Source organism: Mesoplodon mirus (genome assembly GCF_964341445.2).
Source record: "Mesoplodon mirus genome assembly, chromosome: 15".
Lineage (NCBI taxonomy): Eukaryota > Metazoa > Chordata > Mammalia > Artiodactyla > Ziphiidae > Mesoplodon > Mesoplodon mirus.
This window is the reverse complement of record NC_138991.1, coordinates 27,359,200-27,381,180: the sequence shown is the minus strand read 5'-3', so window position 1 is coordinate 27,381,180 and position 21,981 is coordinate 27,359,200. Positions and strand designations below refer to the sequence as shown.

Below are 21,981 nucleotides of genomic sequence, written 5' to 3'. Positions count from 1 at the left end.
CAGAAAGGAAGAACCCTGAGGGCAGGGATGACGCACCCCCGTGTCTAGCACATAACCTGGCACCTACTAGGTGTTCAATTAATAACTATTGAATGAATGAATGCAAAGTGCTCAAGTACAATGCCTGACATAATAAAACTCAATATTGCTGGTTATTATCATTATATAAATGCTAGGGGCTGACCTGATTGTTTATGAGGAATAAACAACTTCATTCAGCCGTCCTTACAGTGACTATTTACTTGAGTCCCGTGTGATGCTGCATCATGGGAGAAACAGGGACATGAGACCCAGTGGATGCTGTTGAGGAATAGACAATATAGCTGGGAAGACAAGGACCAAGGAAAAATAATCATCAGGTGTTGAGACAGAACTGGAAGTGGTTATTATCAACCCATTTTTTAGATTAGAAGCTGCGGATCACAGAGTCTGACACGCCTAAGGTCACCCGGCTGGTCAGTGTGTCTCCAAAGCACTTAGCACAGTGCCTGTGCCAAGAATGGGGGCTCAGTGGCCAAGGTGTCATTTGCACACCTGTTTGGGCCTCCCTGGAGCGTTTCCGGTGCTTGGGATGCGGGCCACACGCCTGGGCACACCCCTTGCACATGGCACTAGGGAGGAGGCTTTGGGCTGCATGTGTTCCTCACAACTCTGGGGCTCCTGGTAGAGAGGTTGGCGATGAGGAACACTGGGGGTCTCTCTGCTGGGAGATCTTTAGCCCTGGGGCCCAGGGTGCAGGCTGATTGGAAGCAGCAGCTTCGATGTAGGCAGGACAGGGGCAAGTGGAGGCCTGGGAGGAGAAGAAGGCGGAAGCTGCACTTGTGCTCACGGGACACACGCATTGGCAGACACCAGGCTTCCAGGCGCTGGTGCATATGCGTGCGCACACACACACACATACACAAACTCTCTTGCACGCTCTTGCTCCCCCAGCACGCTGAGGACTGCTCACACTGGCTGAGCCACTCTGAGGATCAAGGGTCCTACCAGTCCCCTGGCCTGACTGGCCTCACGGGAGCTCTCAGCTTTGCAAGGCAGGACTGTGTCCACCCTGTTCACCGAGCATCCCAGTGTCCAGCCCAAGCCCAGCCCAGGGGAGGCACTCAAGAATTGTGGAGACGATAAATTCATTCCCTTCCTCTTTCCATCTTTAACTTATTACCCTTTCCTTCATTCACTCACTCACTCAGGGTCTCCAGGATGGGGCAGTGCTGCTCCCTCCCTCATCCCTTCCTCCCTCCCTCCCACAGCCTGCATCCACGAAGAGCCCATTAGATGCCAAGTCCTGGCAGCTCTTCTCCTGCCAAACCTGGTCCTGGACCCTGCCTGGGTGCACACCCAGTGGACATACTGTTTTCCTCCCTCCTTCTTCCTGCCCTGACCACATGTCCCAGGCCAGATGTTTACGAAACCCTATAAGTTCTTCCATCATCAGGCTCCTGATGGCCTGATGCCCAGGGTTTGGCTTTGAATCATGTGCTCTGGGGCTTGCCGAAGCTCAGACTGGAAGCTCACAGCCCTCCGTTGACATCAACCCAGGCTGAGACTTGGAGCAGGACCAGAGTCACGGGGCCCATCACCACACACGCCCATGGAGCACACCTGTGAACAGACGTGTGACAGTGTGCCCTGGAACAGAACGTGATGTGTCCAAGGTCACAGGGAGTGTCCATGAAGGAATACCACCACAGCACATCTGTTCACTCATGAACACATCTGCACAGCAGTGGCAAGAAACTCCACTTCCTAGTATCACAGGACCAGGGTTTGAATCCCAGCTATTTAGTAGCTGTGTGACCTTGGGCAAGACACCTCACTTCTCTGAGCCTTATCTTTACTTACTTACACATAGTAGATGCTCAATAGACATGGCAGCTAAAAAAACTCAATAGTAGAATAAGTGCATATACACACTGAGTGTGTCAGTGTATCTACAGGATGTCATCGTAATAACTTACAGCCTGTTGGGAGTGCACATGAGTGTATATTGGTGTGTACCCACTCATGCAACATGTTTATTCAAGGGCTTGTGTATGGGCCCACCAGTGTACATATGGACACGTGCTGTGAGGCCGTTTGGGCTGATTATTTTTTCCAATAATGCACACCATTCCTGGGTGGTTTTCAGAGGATTTTCTGATTACCCGTCACGGCAGGAATTGGTGTTTATCTGGGTAGACACGCACATGCTTGCCCGTGTCTGTGTGGACCCGTAAGGGGTTATGAGTACAAGCCCATCCCTTACCAGGTTGGTTAGCTGGTAGAGTCTGTGGGGATTGGGTCACTTCTGCAACTATGGATGTCAGTGTTATGGGGCATTGTGGAGTTGGGCTGTTGGGGTTCAAATCTCACCTGTGTGACCTTGGGCAGGATGCTTCAACTCTCTGCGCCTGGTTTTCTTTTCTGGGAATTGGAGGTAATGGCAGCCACCTTAGAGAGGTCTGAGGACCAAAAGAGTTAGTTAATGCGAAGTGGTGAGTACAGAGCCTGGCACAGACAAGTGCAGCGTGTGCAGTTCTTTGAATCTCCCTGCGTCTGTCCTGTGATACATTCCTCGTCCTTCAGTTACAGCACTAGCTCTATTATACCGCCGTTGTCTGCCTACAAAGACTGTCCTGTCCTCTAGATTATGAGTCCCTGGAGGACAGGACCATGTCTGAGTCATCCCTAATTAGAACCTGCGCATTGCCAGCTAACTCTAAACCTCAGTTTTGTCCTCTTCCCTGACAACAGCTAGCATTTATTGGGCACTTCTAGGTGCCAGGCACGACTGTAAGCCCCTTAATCTTCAAACAATCTCAAGGGATTGGTATCCTTGTCCCTATTTTAGAGACAAAGAAACCTAGAGGTTAAGAAAGGCCCAGGCTCACACAAAGACCTGAACCCCAGCAGACTGCTTCACTCACAGCCCGCTCTCGATTTGGGATGAAGAGTTTAGGGCATGACTGCTGCTGAACGCCCGCCTTCTGGACGCCCCACGGCGGGCTCTCTCTCATCCCACGTCCGCCCACACCTCCCCATCGATATGAATATCCCTTTGTTTCTCTCTCTCACTCTGGGGCATCTCAACTCCCTGCCCTGGCACAGCGCCGCCAGAGGCAGGCTGTGTCCCCAGGTCACCCCTTCTTTGATCCAGTAGGGTGTGAGGTGGAGGAGCTCCCTTGAATCTGGGCTTGAGAAATAACCTAGACACCTGCCCACCCCCAGTGGGGATGGGGGAGGGGAGGGAAGCCCACAGGAGGGAGGGGCAGCCTCGGGGTGGCGATGCGTTGGGTGCTCAGGCTCTGGGCTAAAAAGGGGTGGACCCTGCCCATCAGCCTCCCTCCCTCTCCCAGGTCTCCTCACCTCAGAGAGGAGAGGGCTTGCAGGCTGGAGGAAACAGCCTCCCTCAGGTAGAGGGAAGCTGTCAAGCTGCTGAGCTGCAATCACCTTGCAGGAACACTAGAAGGCACCCTTGAGGCAGCTGTGGCTCTGAGTCTATTTGGGGCCCCCGTGTGTCCCTTGGGTCTTCAGGAGCCCCTGAAGCCCAAAGCCTTGTGTATTCAGGAGCCCCTGAAGCCCAAAGCCTTGTGTATTCTGGAGCCCCTGAAGCCCAAAGCCTTGTGTATTCTGGTGGTGTTGGGTGGCGCAGCCTACGAATGTCAATCAGGTCAAGGTGGTTGATAGTGGTGTTCGTCTTCCATACCCTCACTGATTTTCTGTCTAATTGTTTCTTCATTTATCGAGACAGAGAATGGAAATCTATGCCACTGCCTGGAAACTCTCTCAGTGAGGTCAGCTGGGGTGATCGTAGGGCTCCTCTCTGCACTGGTTTCCTGGTCCATTCCTTAGTTCTTCCAGGTGGAAGGGTGAACCTGATTCCTGTTACTCCATCTTGACCCGAACGATTGTATTATTTTTTTAACTTTTTAAAGAAAATAATTTTAGATTTATAGAAAGAAGAGTGGCAAAGACAGTACCGAAAGTTTCTATATACACTTTAGCCATGTCTCCTTGCTCTCTTGCAATCGATGACAGTTTCTTGGCCTTTCCTTGTTTTTGTGACCTTGACACTTTTTTTTTTTTTTTTTTTTTTTTGGCTGTACGCAGGCCTCTCACTGTCGTGGCCTCTCCTGTTGCGGAGCACAGGCTCCGGACGCGCAGGCTCAGTGGCCATGGCTCACGGGCCCAGCCGCTCCGCGGCACGTGGGATCTTCCCGGACAGGGATACGAACCCGTGTCCCCTGCATCGGCAGGCAGACTCTCAACCACTGCGCCACCAGGGAAGCCCGACCTTGACACTTTTGAAGAGTGCTTGTCACGTGTTTTGTACAATGTCCGTCAATTTGGCTTTTCCCGTGATTAGGCTGAGGTTACGGATTTGGAGGAAGAACACCACACAGGTCAAGTGTGCTTCTCATCACATCATTTCAGGGGTCCAGAAAATCAACTAAACTTGTTATTGGAGATGCAAAACTTGATCATTTGCTTAAGGTAGTGCCTGCCAGATTTCTCCACTGTGAAGTCACTCTTTTTCCCTTTCCACATTCAGAAAGCAAGTTGCCAAGTCCAGCTCACACTCAAGGGGAGGGGAACTAAGCTTCACCACCTGGAGGGTGGAACATCAAAGGAACTGTGGGCATGTGTTAACGCCCCCCTGGAAGATAATAAATATCTGGAGGGGAGATACTTTGAAATGACACAAATCTGTTTCACCTTAAAGTTTCACCCGCTCATTTTAGGATTCATAGGTGGGTTTCAACTGCAGCAATGATTACTGTAGTGTGTTTAGGGAGATTTCTCTATTTCTCTCAATCCTTCCATATTTATTAATTAAAAATTCTTCAGCAAGGGAGATTTGTCTCTTCTCCCCTATTTATTAAGGGTATTCAATCAATTATATTATTTTTAAAATTTTAAGATTAATTATTTTAAAAAATGTAATACATTCACACGTTCAAAATTCAAAATGGGTGAAAGAGCATGTGGTGCAAGGGTCCCTCCCACCCCCACTCATCCACCCAGTCCCCAGTGCCCTCCCCAAAGTCAACCGAAGTCAAGAGAGATTTGACGCATATACCAGCAATGTCCATAACTATTCTTCTTTTTACACAAGTGGTTTAAAGATAGTCATAATGTTGTGCACCTTGCACCTTTCCACCTAACAATTTAACTTGGAGATCAGTTCAGATCAGTACATAAAACGCTTTCTCACTCCTTTACGTAGTATCCCAGTATGTAAATCTACCATGATTGATTGACTAGTCTCCTATCAGTAAACATGTGGGTTGTTTCCAAACGTTTTCTGTTACAATGCTTCCGTGTTCCAACATGTAGAATTGAACCTACAGATCTATCTGCACAAGAGGGAGGGGTCAAAGGGCATGTATACTTCCCATTTTGATGCTGCCAAGCTGCCTCTCTTGTACGTCGTGCCAGTTTACATCCTATATTAGTTTCCTAGGGCTGCTGTACAAAGTACCATAAACTAAAACAACAAAAATTTATTGTTTCACAGTTCTGGAGGCTAGAAGCCTGAAATCAAGGGGTCGGCAAGCCATGCTCCCTCTGAGGCCTCGAGGAAAGAATCCTTCCTTGCCTCTTCTAGCTTCTGGCTGTTAACCAGCAACCCTAGGTGTTCCTTGGCTTGTAGATGCATCACTCCAGCCTCTGCTTCCATCTTCATGTGGCTGTCTTCCCTCTGTCTGTGTCATATCCAAGTTTCCCTCTTCTTATTAGGACACTGTTTATTGGATTAGGGCCCATCCTAATCCAATATGACCTCATTTGAACTTTATTATAGCTCCAAAGACTTTATTTCCAAATAAGGTCATATTTACAGATTCCAAGTGGATATGAACTTCTGGAAAACACTATCCAACTCGGTACACACCCCCACTAGCAGAGTATGAGAGTGAACCTCCTTCAACACTCTTCAAGGACTGCAGTGACATGTGGCATTATTGGGAATTAGTTTTGGTTATTGAATTCTGCTTCTGCAAAATGGGATGCTCTATGGGAACATGGCTGTGTGGAGGCCTGAGATTTATTGGGGTTACAGACAAGGGTTGGCTTCCCGTGTGGCAGCTGGAAAGGAAAGCTTATGTGACATAGATATTCTGGAGTGGAGCTACCTCCGATTTCTGGTTCATTTTGTCAGTGTGAAATTCTCTCCCTGGTCCTGATCAGCTGTGGGAGCTAACCCAGAACGTCTAGGTCAGAGGTCACACACAGCAGCTCATGGGTTGAAGCTGTCCCCGGGAATGTCTGTTGTGAGCAGTGCTCAGTCATATTTTGAAACAGATACTAATGTTTAAAAATGGATACAACTCGGGCTTCCCTGGTGGCGCAGTGGTTGAGAGTCCGCCTGCCGATGCAGGGGACACGGGTTCGTGCCCCGGTCTGGGAAGATCCCACATGCCACGGAGCGGCTGGGCCCGTGAGCCATGGCCACTGAGCCTGCGCGTCCGGAGCCTGTGCTCCGCAACGGGAGAGGCCACAACAGTGAAAGGCCCGCATACCAAAAAAAAAAAAAAAAAAAAAGGTACAATTAATATGAAATTTTGGATTCCTAACTTCTCTGAAAAAAAAATCTATTAACACTATGCTCGTATTTCCACAGAGCGACGAACATCTGGATACACTTGTGGGCACTTAATATTGTGACCCCAGCTCTGGGCCTTCAAACCAAGGGGCAACATAGTGCAGGGGCCCAAGCTGTGGCCTCCTCAAGCCGACTGTCTGCATTTGAATCCCAGCTATGCATTTCCTTGTTGACCTTGGGCAAATGGCTTAATGTCTCTAAGCCTCACTGTCCTCATCTATAAAGTTAGGATTGATTTATTCACCACATTTCTATTGAGCATCTACTATGTAGCAGGCACTGTTGTAGGCACTTGGGATATGTCAGTAAACAAAGCAAGCAAAGATCCTTGTCCTTGTGGAGCACGTACTGTGGCAAGGGTAGACAGGTAACAAATGATGCTATAACACATAAGTAAATTATCTGGTAGTTGAAAAGTGGTAAATGCTATAGGAAAGCAAAAAACCAAAGTAGAATATTACTCAGCCATTAAAAAGAATGAAATAATGCCATTTGCAGCAACATGGATGGACCTAGAGATTGTCATACTGAGTGAAGTAAGTCAGACAGAGCAAGAGAAATATGATATCGCTTATATGCGGAATCTAAAAAAAATGGATACAAATGAACTTATTTACAAAGCAGAAACAGACTCACAGACTTAGAGAAGGAACTTTTTATTATTTTTTATATTTACCGAGGGAAGGGTGCAGGGGAGGGAGAGTTAGGGAGTTTGGGATTGACATGTACACACTACTAGATTTAAAATGGATAACCAACAAGGACCTACTGTATAGCACATGGAACTCTGCTCAATATTCTGTAACAACCTAATTGGGAAAAGAATTTGAAAAAGAATAGATACATGTATATGTATAACTGAATCACTTTGTTGTACACCTGAAACTAACACAACATTGTTAATCAACTGTACTCCAATATAAAATAAAAAGTTAAAAAAAAAAAACCCAAAGTACACAGGCAACAGGGAATGGGGGCATAGTCACCTTCTAAAATAGGCTGCTCAGCAGGAATTCCCTGGTGGTCCAGTGGTTAGGACTCCTTGCTCTCACTGTGGAGAGCCCGAATTCGATCCCTGGTCAGGGAAATAAGATCCCACAGCCAAAAAAAATAGGCTGCTCAGGGAAGGCCCCACTGAGAAGGTGACATTTGCACAAAGACTTGAAGGAAGTGGGGGGATTGACCAAGTGCTGAACTGAGGAAGAACACACCAGCAGGGAATGGCTAGGCAAAGGCTTCAGGCAGGAGCTGTGCTTGATGTTGAAGGAATAGCCAGGAGGCCGGTCTGGCTGGAGAGGAGACAGGAGCGGGGAGAGTGGTGGGAGCTGAGGCCACAGGGAAGAAAGTGGGAGAAGGGTGTCAGCAACTCACATCAGGCCTTGTAGGCCACAGGGAGGATTTTGGCTTTTACTCTGGGTAAGGTGGGAGCCACGGGAGGGTTCCAAGCAGAGAGGGGACACTGTCTAACCTATGTCATCCAGGATCTGTGTGACTGCTCTGTAAAGATTAGAGTCTGTGTGTGTGTGTGTGTGTGTGTGTGTGCATGCATGTGTGCGCACAGAAGAAGCCGGGAGAGCGGGGAGAAGCTTGTGCAATAATCCAGATGAGAGCCAGGGAGCCGGCCTTGAGGATGGCAAGAAGCACTGAGGTACCGGGTGCATTTCCAAGGGTGAATTGACAGGACTGGCTGGTGGCTTGGATTCAGGCTGTGAGGAAAGAGAGGAGTCAAGGATGACTTCAGGGCTTTGCCCGGAGCTGCCACTCTCTCAGGAGTGGGCAGCATAGGAGGGGCAGGTCTGGAAGGGGAGGGGTGAAAAGGAGAACAGTTCGGGAAAGTTGAGTTGAGATTCAACATGTAGGTGAATTCAGGTGGACATCCAAGCCTGGAGCCTAGGAGTGAGATTTGGGAATAATAGTCCCCACCTAGGTGGGGTTCAACGAACTCATGTCTGTGAGGCCCTGAGAACAAGGCCTGGCCCCCAGTGAGTGCTCGTGGAGGTTAACTGTTCTTATCTTCCTGGAAAAGATCCCACCTTTGGCTCTAGCTCTGGCTCTCAGAACCACCTCCTCACATCCCTCTCAGGGATGGAGACAGAAATTTGTCAAGATGGCTGAGAAATTTCTCATCTCATCTGTAAAATGAAGATAATCATCCACTTTCTCAAAGGATTATCGTGAGAAGCAAACGAGAAATAATGGATTTAAGTGCCCAGCACACAGTAGGTGCTCACAGCAATTTCTTTCTTCCCTCCCCAGGCCCTGGTGGTCAGGGAGAAGAGAAGCAAAGTCAGTATCCATCCCAGCTGTTTATTGAAAGGCAAGGGGTGGGGGGGGGGGGGCGGTGGAAGGGTGCAGAATGGGGAGGGGCAGTAAGGCCTGCTTTGTGGAGGAGGACTGAGGACCCTCCCAGGAGGGCTGCCCCCACCCCCATCCCCACCACCTTGAGACTAAAGGGGGAGGGTAGAGGCATGAGCCTTGGGCATCTCTCTCCAGCTGTCTTGGAGCTCCCCCTAGTGGTAGAGAACAGAGATGATGCACCTGGCTGGGGAGCCTGAAGGATGGAGGGGTTGGTGCCTCCAGGAGGGCACATTTGTACAGGGTGAGGTCAGGACCTGTGGGTGATGGTTTCTAGGTGGGTGGACTCTGAGGGACAAAGACATCCCAGTTCTCCTGCCCCCTGGCTCTTAGAGACCATTTAAATGCATGTCCAAAGTATCTTCTGAGTCACCTGGGACCATTAGGCATCAGCTAGTCTCTCTGGGCCGAACCTGTGCCACCCCTGCGGGTCCCCTGGAAGCCAGGAAGATGTGGCTCCCACTGTGGAATAAGATCTGTTCCAGGAGTCTACAGACGTGGGTCCGAGTTCCTGCAGACTGCCAGCCTCCCTCAGCCACCTCATCTGTAAACTGGGGTTAGTAATCGTTCAGGGTGGAGTGGACTGGGGGCTCTGATGCCAAGATGTATAGAAAACATACTGTAAGGAGGAAATGTTTTTGCATCATCCTGGTCCAAGTGAGCATCTTGGACCCATCCTGAGGCCTCCTGGTGCAGCTGACAGAGGGAGGGGTCAGTGGATAAGAATGACCCCACTACCCCTCCCCTTATCTTTGCCTATGGAAGGTAATACTTATATCCTGGGGAGAAAAAGAAAGTCATGGAACTCTAGAATCTGGTCCAAACCCTTCATTAGTGCAGAGGCAGGAACTGATGGTCTGAAAGGGTAAGGGGTTTGCCCAAGGTCATACAGAGGAAAGATTGGGGATAGGTTGAGGGAGTTTTCTGCCCCTGAATGGCTTTGGAAAGGAGGAATGGGTGGGAAGTTTTGGGGGGACTCGGGGAAGGCTGGCATCTTGGACTTAGGGCCCTACCCCTGGGAAGGGGACACAGAGATGTGAGCTCCAGACTTTCTGACCTGGAGTTGGGCTTTCTGGGGGCTTAGATGGAAGGGGCCCCATTGAAAGGGAGAAGTTAGGGAGACAATGGGAAGGTGGGATGTGGTGGGGAGGAGGAAGGGTCCAGACCCCAGGCCTGGCTCCTCCTCTGGCCGTGAGGGCAGCTCAAAAGTCCCGCTTGGGCTGGATGGTCTGCACAGAGGATTGCCCAAAGTGGCTGGCGGGTGGTGGGAGCCAAGACCGGCCACTGGCATCGTGGAAAATGGGGGACAACTGCTGTTCCAGCTCATCCCCGAAGACCTCCATGTGGCCATCGGTTTCAGTGTCCAAGGGTTCTGCCTTGGGGTCCTGGCTCAGCCAGCCAGTCATGGCCCAGAACATGCAGATGGCCAGCAAGATCCCGGCTGCCCCGCAGAGCACTGTGCCTGCCAGGCGGCAGGTGCCCAGAGCCTTGTTGTAGTCGGCTGCCCGCTGATCCAACACCAGGAACTCGCCCTCTCCGATGCCCTCCAACTTGGGGGGCACTGCATAGCCAGTGGTCAGGGCTGCCAAACCCAGTAGCAGAAGCAGGGTACCTGAGGATAAGCTGATCTGGAGAGAAGCAGAGAGATTGGGAGGCAGTCAGGGTCAGCTGGGGCCCCAGGCCAAGGGATCACCTTGGATCCAAATTGGACTTAAAGGTAACCCCTTGGTCCAACCTTAAAAGATGGGATCATAGACACACCTGCTAGGATCTAATTGACAAGGGCACAAACTGTCATGTTCTATTTGAAATCTTGAGGCCTCTGAATTAATTTCCCTTTCAGCTCCCACCTAGCAGTGGACTCCTTCTGCCAGCCTTGAGTCCCCCTGAATCATCATTTGGGTCCCATCTTATCCCCCTGTCCCATCTACCCTCTACCTCTATCCCTCTGTCGGGTTAACTTCTACACATCCCTCAGATCACATGCATCTCAAACCTCACCTCCTCAGGGAAGCCTTCCAGGATGCCCCTGGACTGGGTCAAGTCCCCAGCTCTGCACTCATGCAAACGCTGTGCCCATTTGCTCTTCAGTGCACTCACCTTGGTGCACACCTGGACGTGTACCTTGGTTACTATGTAAGTGATGTCTGTTTGCCTGCTATACTGGACTGAGAGCTGGGAAAGCCATGAGATCAGAGACTGCCTGTTTGGGCTCCCAAGGTGCCTTCCATGCCTAGCACGGTGCTGGTACCCAGCAGTAGCTGAGCGAATGTTTGCAGAATGACTAAATGAACCACAGCTAGGAGCTCCTCAAAGACAGGGACATCGTCTTAAATTCTGTGTTCCCAAGATCCTAGCACGCTGCTTGGCAATAAGAAGATGCTCAAAAACTTAAAATACGTACTTTCTCCTGGAAGTCTTCCCTGATCACCCCAGGCACTGAGGGCATTTCCTCTCCTGCCATCCTCTGCACACCTGGCCTGAGGCTGTGCATTCACTGTGCAGGTTGGCACCTCGCCTTCCCACTAGAGTGAAGCCTTTTGAAAGCAGAGAGGAGGGACCCTCTGTCTCAGGCTTCCTATAGTATTTATCAAAGAGCATTGTAGGGACCCAGCTCACTGTCACTTCCATGCCTTTACTCACATGGTGCTCCCTAACTGACCATTCTCCATGGCTGGTATGGACCTTGACTGTTCATTTCTCTCACATCTTCTACTGTCCTGGCAACAGTCCCCCAGTATATCTTTGGGAAGCCACAGGAAAATTTAAGTGAGGTAAACCCTTCTTCCTGCCAGTCAGCATATACCATCCCTCTGGTCATAGTAATTCGCTCAGGGCTGGGCAAGTGACCCAGTCAGAGCCAATGCAATACTTGCCAGGACTTCTGGAAGTGAAAAACCATTGTTTCTTTTCTGAAAGAAGTACTGGATGAAATTCTGATTTCCCTTGGAAGGTGTGGAGTGAGAGATTGAGGGTCAGCTTGGGAGCAGTCATTTGGAGAACACATGGGGAGAGCCTCAAACTAATGGGCTGCAAGGATGGGGGTACCATGGGGAGCCTGAAGGAAATCTTGAGCCTCAGTGTGATGCTCTGAACTGCTGGAGCGAACTTTGCCTGAAGGCACCCAACCTGTGGTCTTTTCTATAAAATGAGCAATATTTTCCCTTTATTGTTGAAACTCATTTGAGTTGGGTTTCCTCTTGTTTGAACATGCAAGACTCCTAATTGCTACGCAGCCCCTTTTCTTTCTATCCACTGATCCCACCTCCTCCCTGAAACCACAGGAAATCACAGGAATTGCTCCTCCTTCCACCTTACCTTCCAGCACAGTGAGGGCCAAGGTCGGTGAGGGCACAGTACAGGAGGCCCCTCAGGGTCATCGCTGAGGGGGGTACCTGCACAGTCCTCGTAGAAGAGGTGCAGATAGGAGCGGACCCCATACCACTTGCCATCTTCCACGTTGGGGCCTCGGCTGCAGCCACAGGGACGCTCGCAGCTTGGCATCCTCGGTCCCTGTGGGGTAGGCCAGGTGCAGTGGACAGAGGGAGGGGGCAGTGAGGGTTGCCCATGCTGACTCTCCAAGGCCCCCGGAATCTTTGTGCTACTTTCACCTCTCCACCCATTTTAGAGAGCTCACACTCATAGCAGAGCCTGTCCTTCTGGAATCCTGGTTTGAGTATAGTGAATGAGCCAAGGCACTGAGTGCTTAGCCCACAGCCTGGCAATTTGTTGGTGGCAATAAATTTGCATGTTTACTGTGGAGGCCACCCAGTGGCTGGAACTGTGGGTTCTGGAGCCTGACTGCCTGGATTGGAATCCAGGATCACCACTTCCTGGCTGTGTGATGTCAGACAAGTGCTTTCACCTCTCTAAGCCTCAGTTTCCTCATCCGTAAAACACAGCTGATAATCATACCTGCTTTATACAGTTATTGTGTCCAGTGCCAAGAAATGATAGCTTCTGTGACTATTATTACTGTAATTTCTTCATTATTATTTTATCCTGAATTTCTAGAGCCCCATGTCTAGAGTGAGAGCTCCTTATCCCCATCTCCTCTCCAAATCTCTTCCCCTTAATTTCCCTGCCTTTCAAGGTATTCTGGGCTGAAAGTGTCACGGTTGACACTCGTCCAATCGGGTGGAGCTCCGCAAGCTGCAAGGTCCTAAAAGATCCCTCCCAGGGTTGCCCCTCAGAAGGCAACAATCTCCAAGTCCCAAGGAACCTTGACTCCACAGAAGGTGAAAGTCAGGGGTCCTCAGGCTTAGGTGTTCTTAGGCTCAACATTAGATTTCTAAAGAAACCTATCTAAGGACCTTTCTTTTCACAAATGGAGACACTGAGGCCTAGGGAATGGAAGGTACTTGTGTATCCAAACATCCTTAGGACTAAAAGCAAAGGGGGTGGGGGTTGCTGGGGAAGGACTGGGCTCCCCCCCATCCCCTGATGGCCCTCAGTCCCTCTGAGCAGCTTCAAACACAATGAAGCAATGTGCTTACACTGAAGAATAAGACAAATGTCTAGTCCCCTCTCATTTCCAGATGTGATCCTCAAATCCCTGTGTAGAGAGACTCACCAGCACACAAACACACAGCACAGAGAAGCACACACACACACCAGAGACATACACGGATAGATGCACCTACACACACACCAACACAGACACACAAACACCACAGACATATACAGACAGGCACACATATACCACATAGAGACACGCAGAGCGAGACGCACAGCACAAAGAGACAGAGACTCAGACACACCACACACACACACACACACACACACACACAGAGCCACAACGTGTGTTGGAGGTGATTCTATGGATCCACACCAGCACACAGAAGTGCTGCGTTAAAGCCTGTCTATAAATCACAGCTCTCCACAGCCCTCACCCAAAACTCAAGGGAAAAAAGGGAAAAGGGGTAAGAGACAATACCCCCCACCCCCACTGACATACAATGGGAAAAGGCAGAGATCAAAAGCCAAAGACAGAGAAAGAAGAGGGCGGGCGAGAGGTGGGGGGAAGAGCCGGTGCTCGAGGGAATGGGGGAGGGGGGTGGGTGGGGCTCTGCAGAGGGTGTGGCCAGAGCGGGCACCGCCCCGGGAAATTTCAGCTTCCTCACCCCGGCCGGCGGGGCGGTGAGCATAAGTGCAAAGACCATTAACCGAAAATCCTAGGGGACGGGGCTGGGAGGGAGCTCAGGGATTATAGGCCTGGGTTAGCTCCTCCTCTCGTGCAGCTCACTGTCCCTCTCCTCCAAATATACATCACCCGATCCTGCTGGCATCGGAGCGGGAAGGTGACCTTGACGCTGCCTCCCCCTCGACCGGGCCCCTCCCCTGCCTTTTAGGGTTGTCGGAAGGCGGACTGGCGATCTGGGGGAGGGTGGGAGAGGATGCTGAGAGCCCCGGACCAGGGTTGCCAAGGAAGTGCTAGGGAGCTGTCCTTAGGCGGGATGGGGGAGGAGCTCCGTGAGAAGGGAGAGGGGAGAGGACGGAGCTACTGGGTCCGAGGGGTGGAGGCTGCGGCAAGGAGGCGAGCGGTGACAGGCGCGAGGCCCGAAGATGGCTGGAATCTCTCGTCTTTATGGGGCCTCGCTCAATTCTCCTTCCCAGACCCCCAGACCCGCGCACTCCAGCGTCCAGTGTAGCTCAGGCCTGAAGAGACGCTGTCTTGGCGAGTGAGGCCAGAGAAATCAGACCAACGTCCCCCGCCCCCACCGCACGCGGTTTCTGAGCCGAGCACCAGTTCCCCGGTCGAGATTAAGTGCATCCTTTCCCCTAGAGGGAAACTGAGGCGAAGAGGGGCGGGAATGGGTTTTCTGCAGAGAGGTGGGTGGGGTCTTGCCCTCTGAGGCCTCCGCCCAGCCTACCAACCCTGAAGTGTCTCCAGGCGCTGGGCTGGCGAGACCTCTGCCCCTGCTACTTCCCCGAGACCCTACCTCGCAAAGCCCGAGGCACACCAGGGCTGGGGCGCCGCCGTCCTGCCCGAGGCGGGACACGGCCGGGCTGGGGATGCGGCCGGGGTGGGGGTTCTCCAGATCCTGGGAGGAGGCGGGGTGGGGGTCGGGCCGAGCGTGGGGCAGGGCTGAGCTCACCTTTCCGTCCGCAGTCTCCGCCGAGCGGGAGCGGGAACGCGAGCAGAGCAGAAGCAGGTTGTGTTGGCGCCTGCGCCGCAGTTGGGGGGCGGGGGTGACACGGGGGTGGGGGGGCGCCGGCGCGCCCCGAGGGCTGGCTCTGCAGATTTCGGACCCCTGCAGGATTGCGAGCCCTGGTCCCCTTCCAAGAATTCCCTTCTCTCTCTGAGACCCCAGGCCCCTCGCGGGGATCCCATCATATCCCTCGGCCCCACCCCCTCATGCAGTCCCTCAAACTCCTCGTCTGACTGTCCCATCACTCCCTCAGTCTCCCAACGCTCTGACTGAAGACCCTTGACTTCACTGAGCCTTCATTTCCGCACTGTAACCTCTGTTCCTCTCTGGGCCTCCATCCTCCTCATGGAGCCCTCACCCCAGTGTACAAACGCTCATCTACTGGCTGCGCCCCCATCCTCTTCACAGACTCCTGGCTCTCTCGTTGAGCCCCACCTCTCTCCCGCCGGGTCCCCACCAGGAAGTCCCCTCCTGCTTGCATCAGGAGCCCCTTATCTGACTGCAGTCCTCACCCTCTCACTGAGCCCCCCATCCTCTCTCCATTCTCTCCCTCTTCGAGCCCCTACCCCTTGCTGAGGATCAGCGCCCCTTATCTTGAGAAGGGAGCTGGGGTTGGAAAGAAGCTGTTGGGAGAGACAAGTCCTTTCCCTTCTGGAAGGATCCTCCCTTGTTCTCTCTCCTCAACCTACCCCTAGCTCCGTCCTGGACAGTGTGTCCTCTGGCCCATCTCCCTGGAGAGCCAGCCCTTGCCAGGCAGCTTCTTCATTCCTTGTCGTGTATCCACCCACAGCCTTGGCTTTGTCCCACATTCACTCTATGGGCTTGGCAAAGTCACCACACCTCTCCAAGCTTCTTCAGGCACCATTGTGCACACGTGCTTTCGTTCCCTGAGTGTCCGTTCCTTCTCTCCTTGTTCTGTGGGCCAGGGACACAGGGATGCATAAACCCTGCAAGGTGGAGACACATTCTGTTCCTTCACTGTTGTATCCCCGAGCCTCACAGGGCACTTGGCATTGAGCAGGCAGCTCAATAAACATCTACTGAACACAGACTAATAAAAATAGCAAATATATGATGCTGAGTGTGAGCAAAGTACTTCTCTAAGTGCTATATATGTACTACACCCATTTAACTGTGTGTGTGTGAGAGAGAGAGAGAGGAATTCCTAGAGCTCAAGACTGAAGCCCTCCCATGTGACGGGAGATGAACCTGGAGAGGCAGGCAGATGTGAGACCCTTCAGGGCCTCACAAGCCAAGGTAAGGAGTCTGAACTTCAACCCAAGAGTAGTAGGGAGCCATGGAAGCGTCCTAAAGAGGGGAGGGGTGTGATCTGATCTGCACTCTGAAAAGATCCCTCTGGGATCGATCCCTGGGAAGAACAGGATAAAAAGCTCAAGCGAGGTAGGAAAGAAATCCGTAAGGAGGCTCCATGTCAGAGATGACGATGTCTTGGCCTAGTGGGCTTGCACAGAAATGAATGGATTCAAGAGTGTTGTGGGGGGGAGTAAAATGAAGTGCAGGAATAGCAAAAGATTGGAAACAAACTGCAGCAGTTTTAAAACATGGCTGCAAATTCCTTAGCACTTCTCCTACAGCAAGGTGGGATCTAGGTACCCTCTTTTTGTATCTCGGGTGAGCTGATGACTGCTTCAACCAATAGAGTATGGTGGAAGTGATGCTCTGACTTCCGAGGCCAGGACGTGAAAGGACAGGCACTCCTCCTGGAACTCTAGCTCTTGGAGACCTGAGGTGCTAATGCAAGAGGTCTGCCTGCCTTGAGGCTGCCATGCTAAGAGGAAGCCAAAATAACATGGAGGACCCACAGAAGACACCACCATCCCAGCTGAGCTTGGCCTTTATGTCATCCCAGTTCAAGCATCAGACAAGTGAACAAAGAAGCAACCAGATGATTCTACTCCACATCTGTTAGAATCAGCTTCAGCTCCGATGATATGAGAGAGGGGATGGCTGAGGTTGGGGAGGTGATGGGATGGGATGAGATCAGATGTATAGGTGGATGGTCTGGCATTGAGCCAGCAGCATGGGAAGGATCCAGTACCCTCTGAGACCCGGGGAAGGAGAGGAGGAGGGCCGCTGAGAAGAGACGCAGGTTGGTGTTTGTGAGTTGAACTCTGGAGTTAGACAGATCCAGATTTGAATCCCTGGTTCTGCCACTCTCTGCTTACATGGTCTCAATGCTCTGAGCCTCAGTTTCCCTAACTGTAAAGTAGAGATAATATCAGCAATTGCGTCTCAAAGGGGTTATAAGAGTGAAATGGGGTGTGTATATAAAACACTTAGCAAAGCACCCGGAACAGAATAAGAACTCAATACACTATTGTCATTGTTACTACTATTTTTATTGTTTATGGGTGAAGAGGGTAGGAAGTTGAGTGACAGGAAACGTGTTAAATTGAATGTTCTTGAGGAAAACAAGAGGCTTTATCAATTAAGAAAGAGGAAGGTTTGGGGGGGGTTATAGCTCCAGGGTAGAGCATTTAACTGCCAAAATAGAAAGGTTTTAGTTCAACACCCTTTCAAAGGGTGGTGAAGCAGACACAAAGGCCACATATTCTATGATTCCATATATATGAAATATCCAGACTCAGAAAATCCATAAAAACAGAAAGCAGATTAGTGGTTCCTGGGGCTGGGTTAAGGGAGGAATGGGGAGTGACTGCTTAATGGGTTTCCCTTTTTTTTTTTTTTGTGCGGTACGCAGGCCTCTCACTGCTGTGGCCTCTCCCGTTGCGGAGCACAGGCTCCGGGCGCGCAGGCTCAGCGGCCATGGCTCACGGGCCCAGCCGCTCCGCGGCATGTGGGATCTTCCCGGACCGGGGCACGAACCCGTGTCCCCTGCATCGGCAGGCGGACTCTCAACCACTGCGCCACCAGGGTGGGTTTCCTTTTGGGGTGATGAAGGTATTCCAGAACTAGATAGTGGTGATGGTTGCACAACATTATGAATGTACCAAATGTTGCTAATGATAAATTTCATGTTATGTATATTTTACCATAATTTTTTAAAGAGTATTAAAGATTTGGAACACTCAGTAATAATGATGATGATGATGGTGATGGATATCACTTATTGAGAATTTATTATGTGCCAGGATAATTTTACTTCTCAATAATCTTATGAGATAGGAGCTCTGATAATCCCCATTTTACAGATGATAAACCCTGGGTTTGGGAAAGTAAGTCACTTGCCCAAGGCCTGCCACAATGTGACAGAATCCGAACTTGCTCTGATGGCTCTGAGGCCATGATCTGTGGAGACAGGGGTCTGCATAGCTGTGACTTTTTTTGGCAGTGTCAGGAGACCTGGGAGAGAAGAAGAAGGCTTCTGGTACCCCAGCTCCTAGTGAGGCAGAGGAGAGGGTGATGGGTAATGCAGAGAGCAAGGGAGAGAGCAGTTCCCATGATGGACCTCACGATGGATCCTGGCTTGTTGGGGAAGGATTCCAAGGCAGCCCAGGAGGGGAGCAGATGGATCTGGAGAAGACTCAGGGAATCCAGACTGAAGAGCTCAATGCAGTCTAAAAATAAGTGGATGGGAAGGAAGGGAGTCTGAGGTCAGAATGTGGGATCCTGTAGTTAAAGATTTTAGATGTGGAAACTCGTAAGAGATGAGAAGGTCTAAGCCAGTACCATCCAATAGAAGTTTCTGCAAAGATGGAAGTGTTCTATATCTGTGTTGCCTATACTGGCGCCACTGGCCACATTTGGCTATTAGGCATTTGAAATGTGGCTAGAGTGGTTAAGACTCTGCGCTCCCAATGTAGGGGGCACGGGTTCAATCCCTGGTCGGGGAACTAGGATCCCTCATGCCACACAGCGTGGCCAAAAAAAAAAAAAAAAAAGAAAAGAGAAAGAAATGTGGCTATTGCAACTAAGGAACCGAATTCTAAATTTTATATAATTTTAATTATTCTAAATTTAATTTTAAATAGCCACATGTGACTAGGGGTCACCATATTGGTCAACCATGTGTCAGTGGTGCAAATCTTGCTGCCAGGGCCCTACTTTGGGCATGACTACTGCCGTCTCAGACCCCCACATCCATCCCCATCACCCCAGTGCTTTTGCCCTGCCCCTGGTGGTCTCTTCTCTACATTGCAGCCACAATGATCCTTGAAACTGTGAGATTCTCTCATTCCTCTGCTCAAAACCCTCCATGGCATCTCATCTTACTCAAGGTAAAAGGGAAAGACTGGTGGATTAAAGATGGCCACAAGGGGCTTCCCTGGTGGTGCAGTGGTTGAGAGTCCGCCTGCCGATGCGGGGGACACGGGTTTGTGCCCCGGTCCGGGAGGATCCCACATGCCGTGGAGTGGCTGGGCCCGTGAACCATGGCCACTGAGCCTGCGTGTCCGGAGCCTGTGCTCCGCAGCGGGAGAGGCCACAAAAGTGAGAGGCCCGCGTATTGCAAAATAAATAAATAAATAATTTTAAAAAGATGGCCACAAACTCTTTGTCACTCTGCTCCTCCTCATCTGAGCTGACCCAGCAACTGCTTTAACCAATAGAATGGGGTGAAAGTAATGCTATGCCAGCTCTGGACCTGGCTTTCAAGAGGACCAGCTTTCCCCCCATTGTGGAACACTCACTTGTGGAATTCTCCCTCTTGGATCCCAGTCCCCATGCAGAAGAAGCCCAAGACACACGGAGAGGCCACATGTAGATGCTCCAGTCGACAGCCCCAGCCAAACTTGCAGCTCACAGCTAGCACCAGCTATATTGTATTGGACAGCATCATGTGAGTGAGTCATCTTGGATGTTCCAGCCCACTTGAGCCCCCAGGTGACATCACATGAGCAGAAGAACCATCCCACTGAATCCCATAAACCCACAGAATCTTGCAAGATAATAAAATGGTGTTGCTATAAGGTATACGTTGTGAGATTGTTTGCTGTGCAGCAATAGATATGCTAAACCAGTCCTTACTGTGGCCTCTAATTGCCCTTCCCCCACAACCTTACTTCCCTCCTTGATCTCATCTCTTCCATTCCCTCACTTGCTGGACTCTAGCCACACTGGCCTCCTTGCTTTTCCTTGAATGAACCCAGCACAGTGGGCAAACTCCTACCTCAAGGCTTCGGAGCCTTTGCACCTGTTTGCTTCTCTGCCTCTCTTTCTTTTCTCTAGATATCTGTATAGCTAGTTTCTGGCTTTATTCAGATCTCTGCCCATATGTCACCTTATCAAAGAGGTTTTATTGCCTCACTGTGATAGAGACATACACTGCTCACCCAATTTCTATGTGCTTCACACTTGAGGTTAGACAAAGCCATGGGATTTGTTCTGGCCAATGAGCTATGAGCAGAGTGATGCATGTCACTTCTGGGCCAAAGCATTTGTTCTGGTTGTTATTATATAACAAACCAACCAAAACTTAGTGACTTAAAACAACAATGATCATTATTTTGCTCACAAATCTGCAACTGGCAGGCCTCAGTGGGAAGTCTGCACCACTTAGCATCGCCTGGGGTGACTTGACTGGGGGCTGGAAAGAGCCACTCCCAAGATGGCTTGCTGACATTGCTGGCAAGCTGGTAATGGCTGTAGATGGGAGCTCACCTGTGTCTGAGGACGGGGGGGCCTCAGTTCTTCTCCTTGTAGGACTTTCCACAGTTTCTCAAGCTTCCTTGCAGCCTGGTGGCTGGATCCCAAGAATGATTATTCCAGGAAAGAAGAGGTGAAAGCTCCAAGTTTCTCAAGGCTAGAGTCTAGAAGGTGGCTCAGTGTCACTTCTACTCTATTCTTTCAGTCACAGAGGCCAGATTTAAGAAGAGGAGACATACTCCCCACTCTCAGTAGGAGAAATGTTAAATAATGTGGGGGCCGTGTTTTAGAACTGCTAGAACATTTAAGAGCTGGTGCATGACCCTACAGTTATCTTTCCTCCTGCCGTGACGATTATGGACATGGTAGCATCAGAAGATGGAGGTAGATGGGATTGCTGAGTCTCTGAGTGGAGAAAGCTGCTTTGGAGAGTCACAATATCAGAATATGTTTAAGTAAAAAATAAGCCTTTACTATGTCAACCTGCTGATATTTCAGAGTTAATTTGTTACTATGTCATAATCCAGCCTTTTCTGATTGATTAAGAAATTGGTACCAGAAGTAGGGTACTTACCAAAACCAAACTGTGTGTCACTGCCTTAGTGGTTGGGGCCACAGGCAGGGGAGCTGGCAATCCTTGTTCTACAGAACCAGAACATTTAGTAACACTTTTTCTGCAGTAACTTGGGAAGCTGACTACAGGGGTGCCTTTGGCTGCATTTATTTGAATATTCAAGAGTGAGATGAGCTCAGAAGAGAATGGGCTGGGCTTCCCTGTGGAGCAGTGGTTAAGAATCCGCCTACCAGTGCAGGGGACACGGGTTCGAGCCCTCATCCAGGAAGATCCCACATGCCGCGGAGCAACTAAGCCCATACACCACAACTACTGAGCCTGCACTCTAGAGCCCATGAACCACAACTACTGAGCCCACATGCCACAGCTGCTGAGCCCACATGCCACAACTACTGAAGCCCGTGCGCCTAGAGCCTATGCTCTGCAACAAGAGAAGCCACCACAATGAGAAGCCCTCATGCTGCAACAAAGAGTAGCCTCCACTCTCAGCAACTAGAGGAAACCCGCATGCAGCAGTGGAGACCCAATGCAGCCAGAAATTAAATAAATGAATAAATAAATAAATTTATATAAAAGAAAGACAGTGCCATCTATTAAAAAAAAAAAAGAAGAAGAAAAGGGGCTTCCCTGGTGGCACAGTGGTTGAGAGTCCGCCTGCCGATGCAGGGGACACGGGTTCGTGCCCCGGTCCGGGAGGATCCCACATGCCGCGGAGTGGCTGGGCCCGTGAACCATGGCCACTGAGCCTGCGC

The 21,981-nt window shown here is 50.6% G+C and overlaps 1 protein-coding gene across 4 annotated transcripts; it reads right to left on the bottom strand.

Annotated features, from left to right (window-relative positions):
• Nucleotides 1–8,870: 8,870 nt before the first annotated feature.
• On the bottom strand, nucleotides 8,871–15,088 carry NRSN2 (neurensin 2). 4 transcript variants are annotated; one of them, XM_082644114.1, is made up of 3 exons: nucleotides 15,037–15,088; nucleotides 12,257–12,451; nucleotides 8,871–10,566 (listed from the first exon to the last, which is right to left on the bottom strand). In XM_082644114.1, the coding sequence occupies exons 2-3, from the start codon at nucleotides 12,440–12,442 to the stop codon at nucleotides 10,141–10,143; spliced, it is 612 nt and encodes a 203-aa protein (XP_082500240.1). In that variant the 5' UTR covers nucleotides 12,443–12,451; nucleotides 15,037–15,088; the 3' UTR covers nucleotides 8,871–10,140. The 4 variants fall into 4 exon arrangements, with proteins under 4 accessions (XP_082500240.1, XP_082500241.1, XP_082500239.1 ...); XM_082644115.1 differs by lacking the exon at nucleotides 15,037–15,088 and adding an exon at nucleotides 14,881–14,945; XM_082644113.1 differs by lacking the exon at nucleotides 15,037–15,088 and adding an exon at nucleotides 14,062–14,331.
• Nucleotides 15,089–21,981: the final 6,893 nt, after the last annotated feature.

Excerpts from the sequence above, each read along its gene's own strand:
- NRSN2 (XM_082644113.1), bottom strand. The coding sequence starts at position 14,100 with ATGGTCTTTGCACTTATGCTCACCGCCCCGCCGGCCGGG. Across the intron at positions 12,452-14,061 it reads TCACCGCCCCGCCGGCCGGG|GGACCGAGGATGCCAAGCTG; the intron begins GTGAGGAAGCTG and ends CCTACCCCACAG. Across the intron at positions 10,567-12,256 it reads GGCCCTCACTGTGCTGGAAG|ATCAGCTTATCCTCAGGTAC; the intron begins GTAAGGTGGAAG and ends GCTTCTCTCCAG.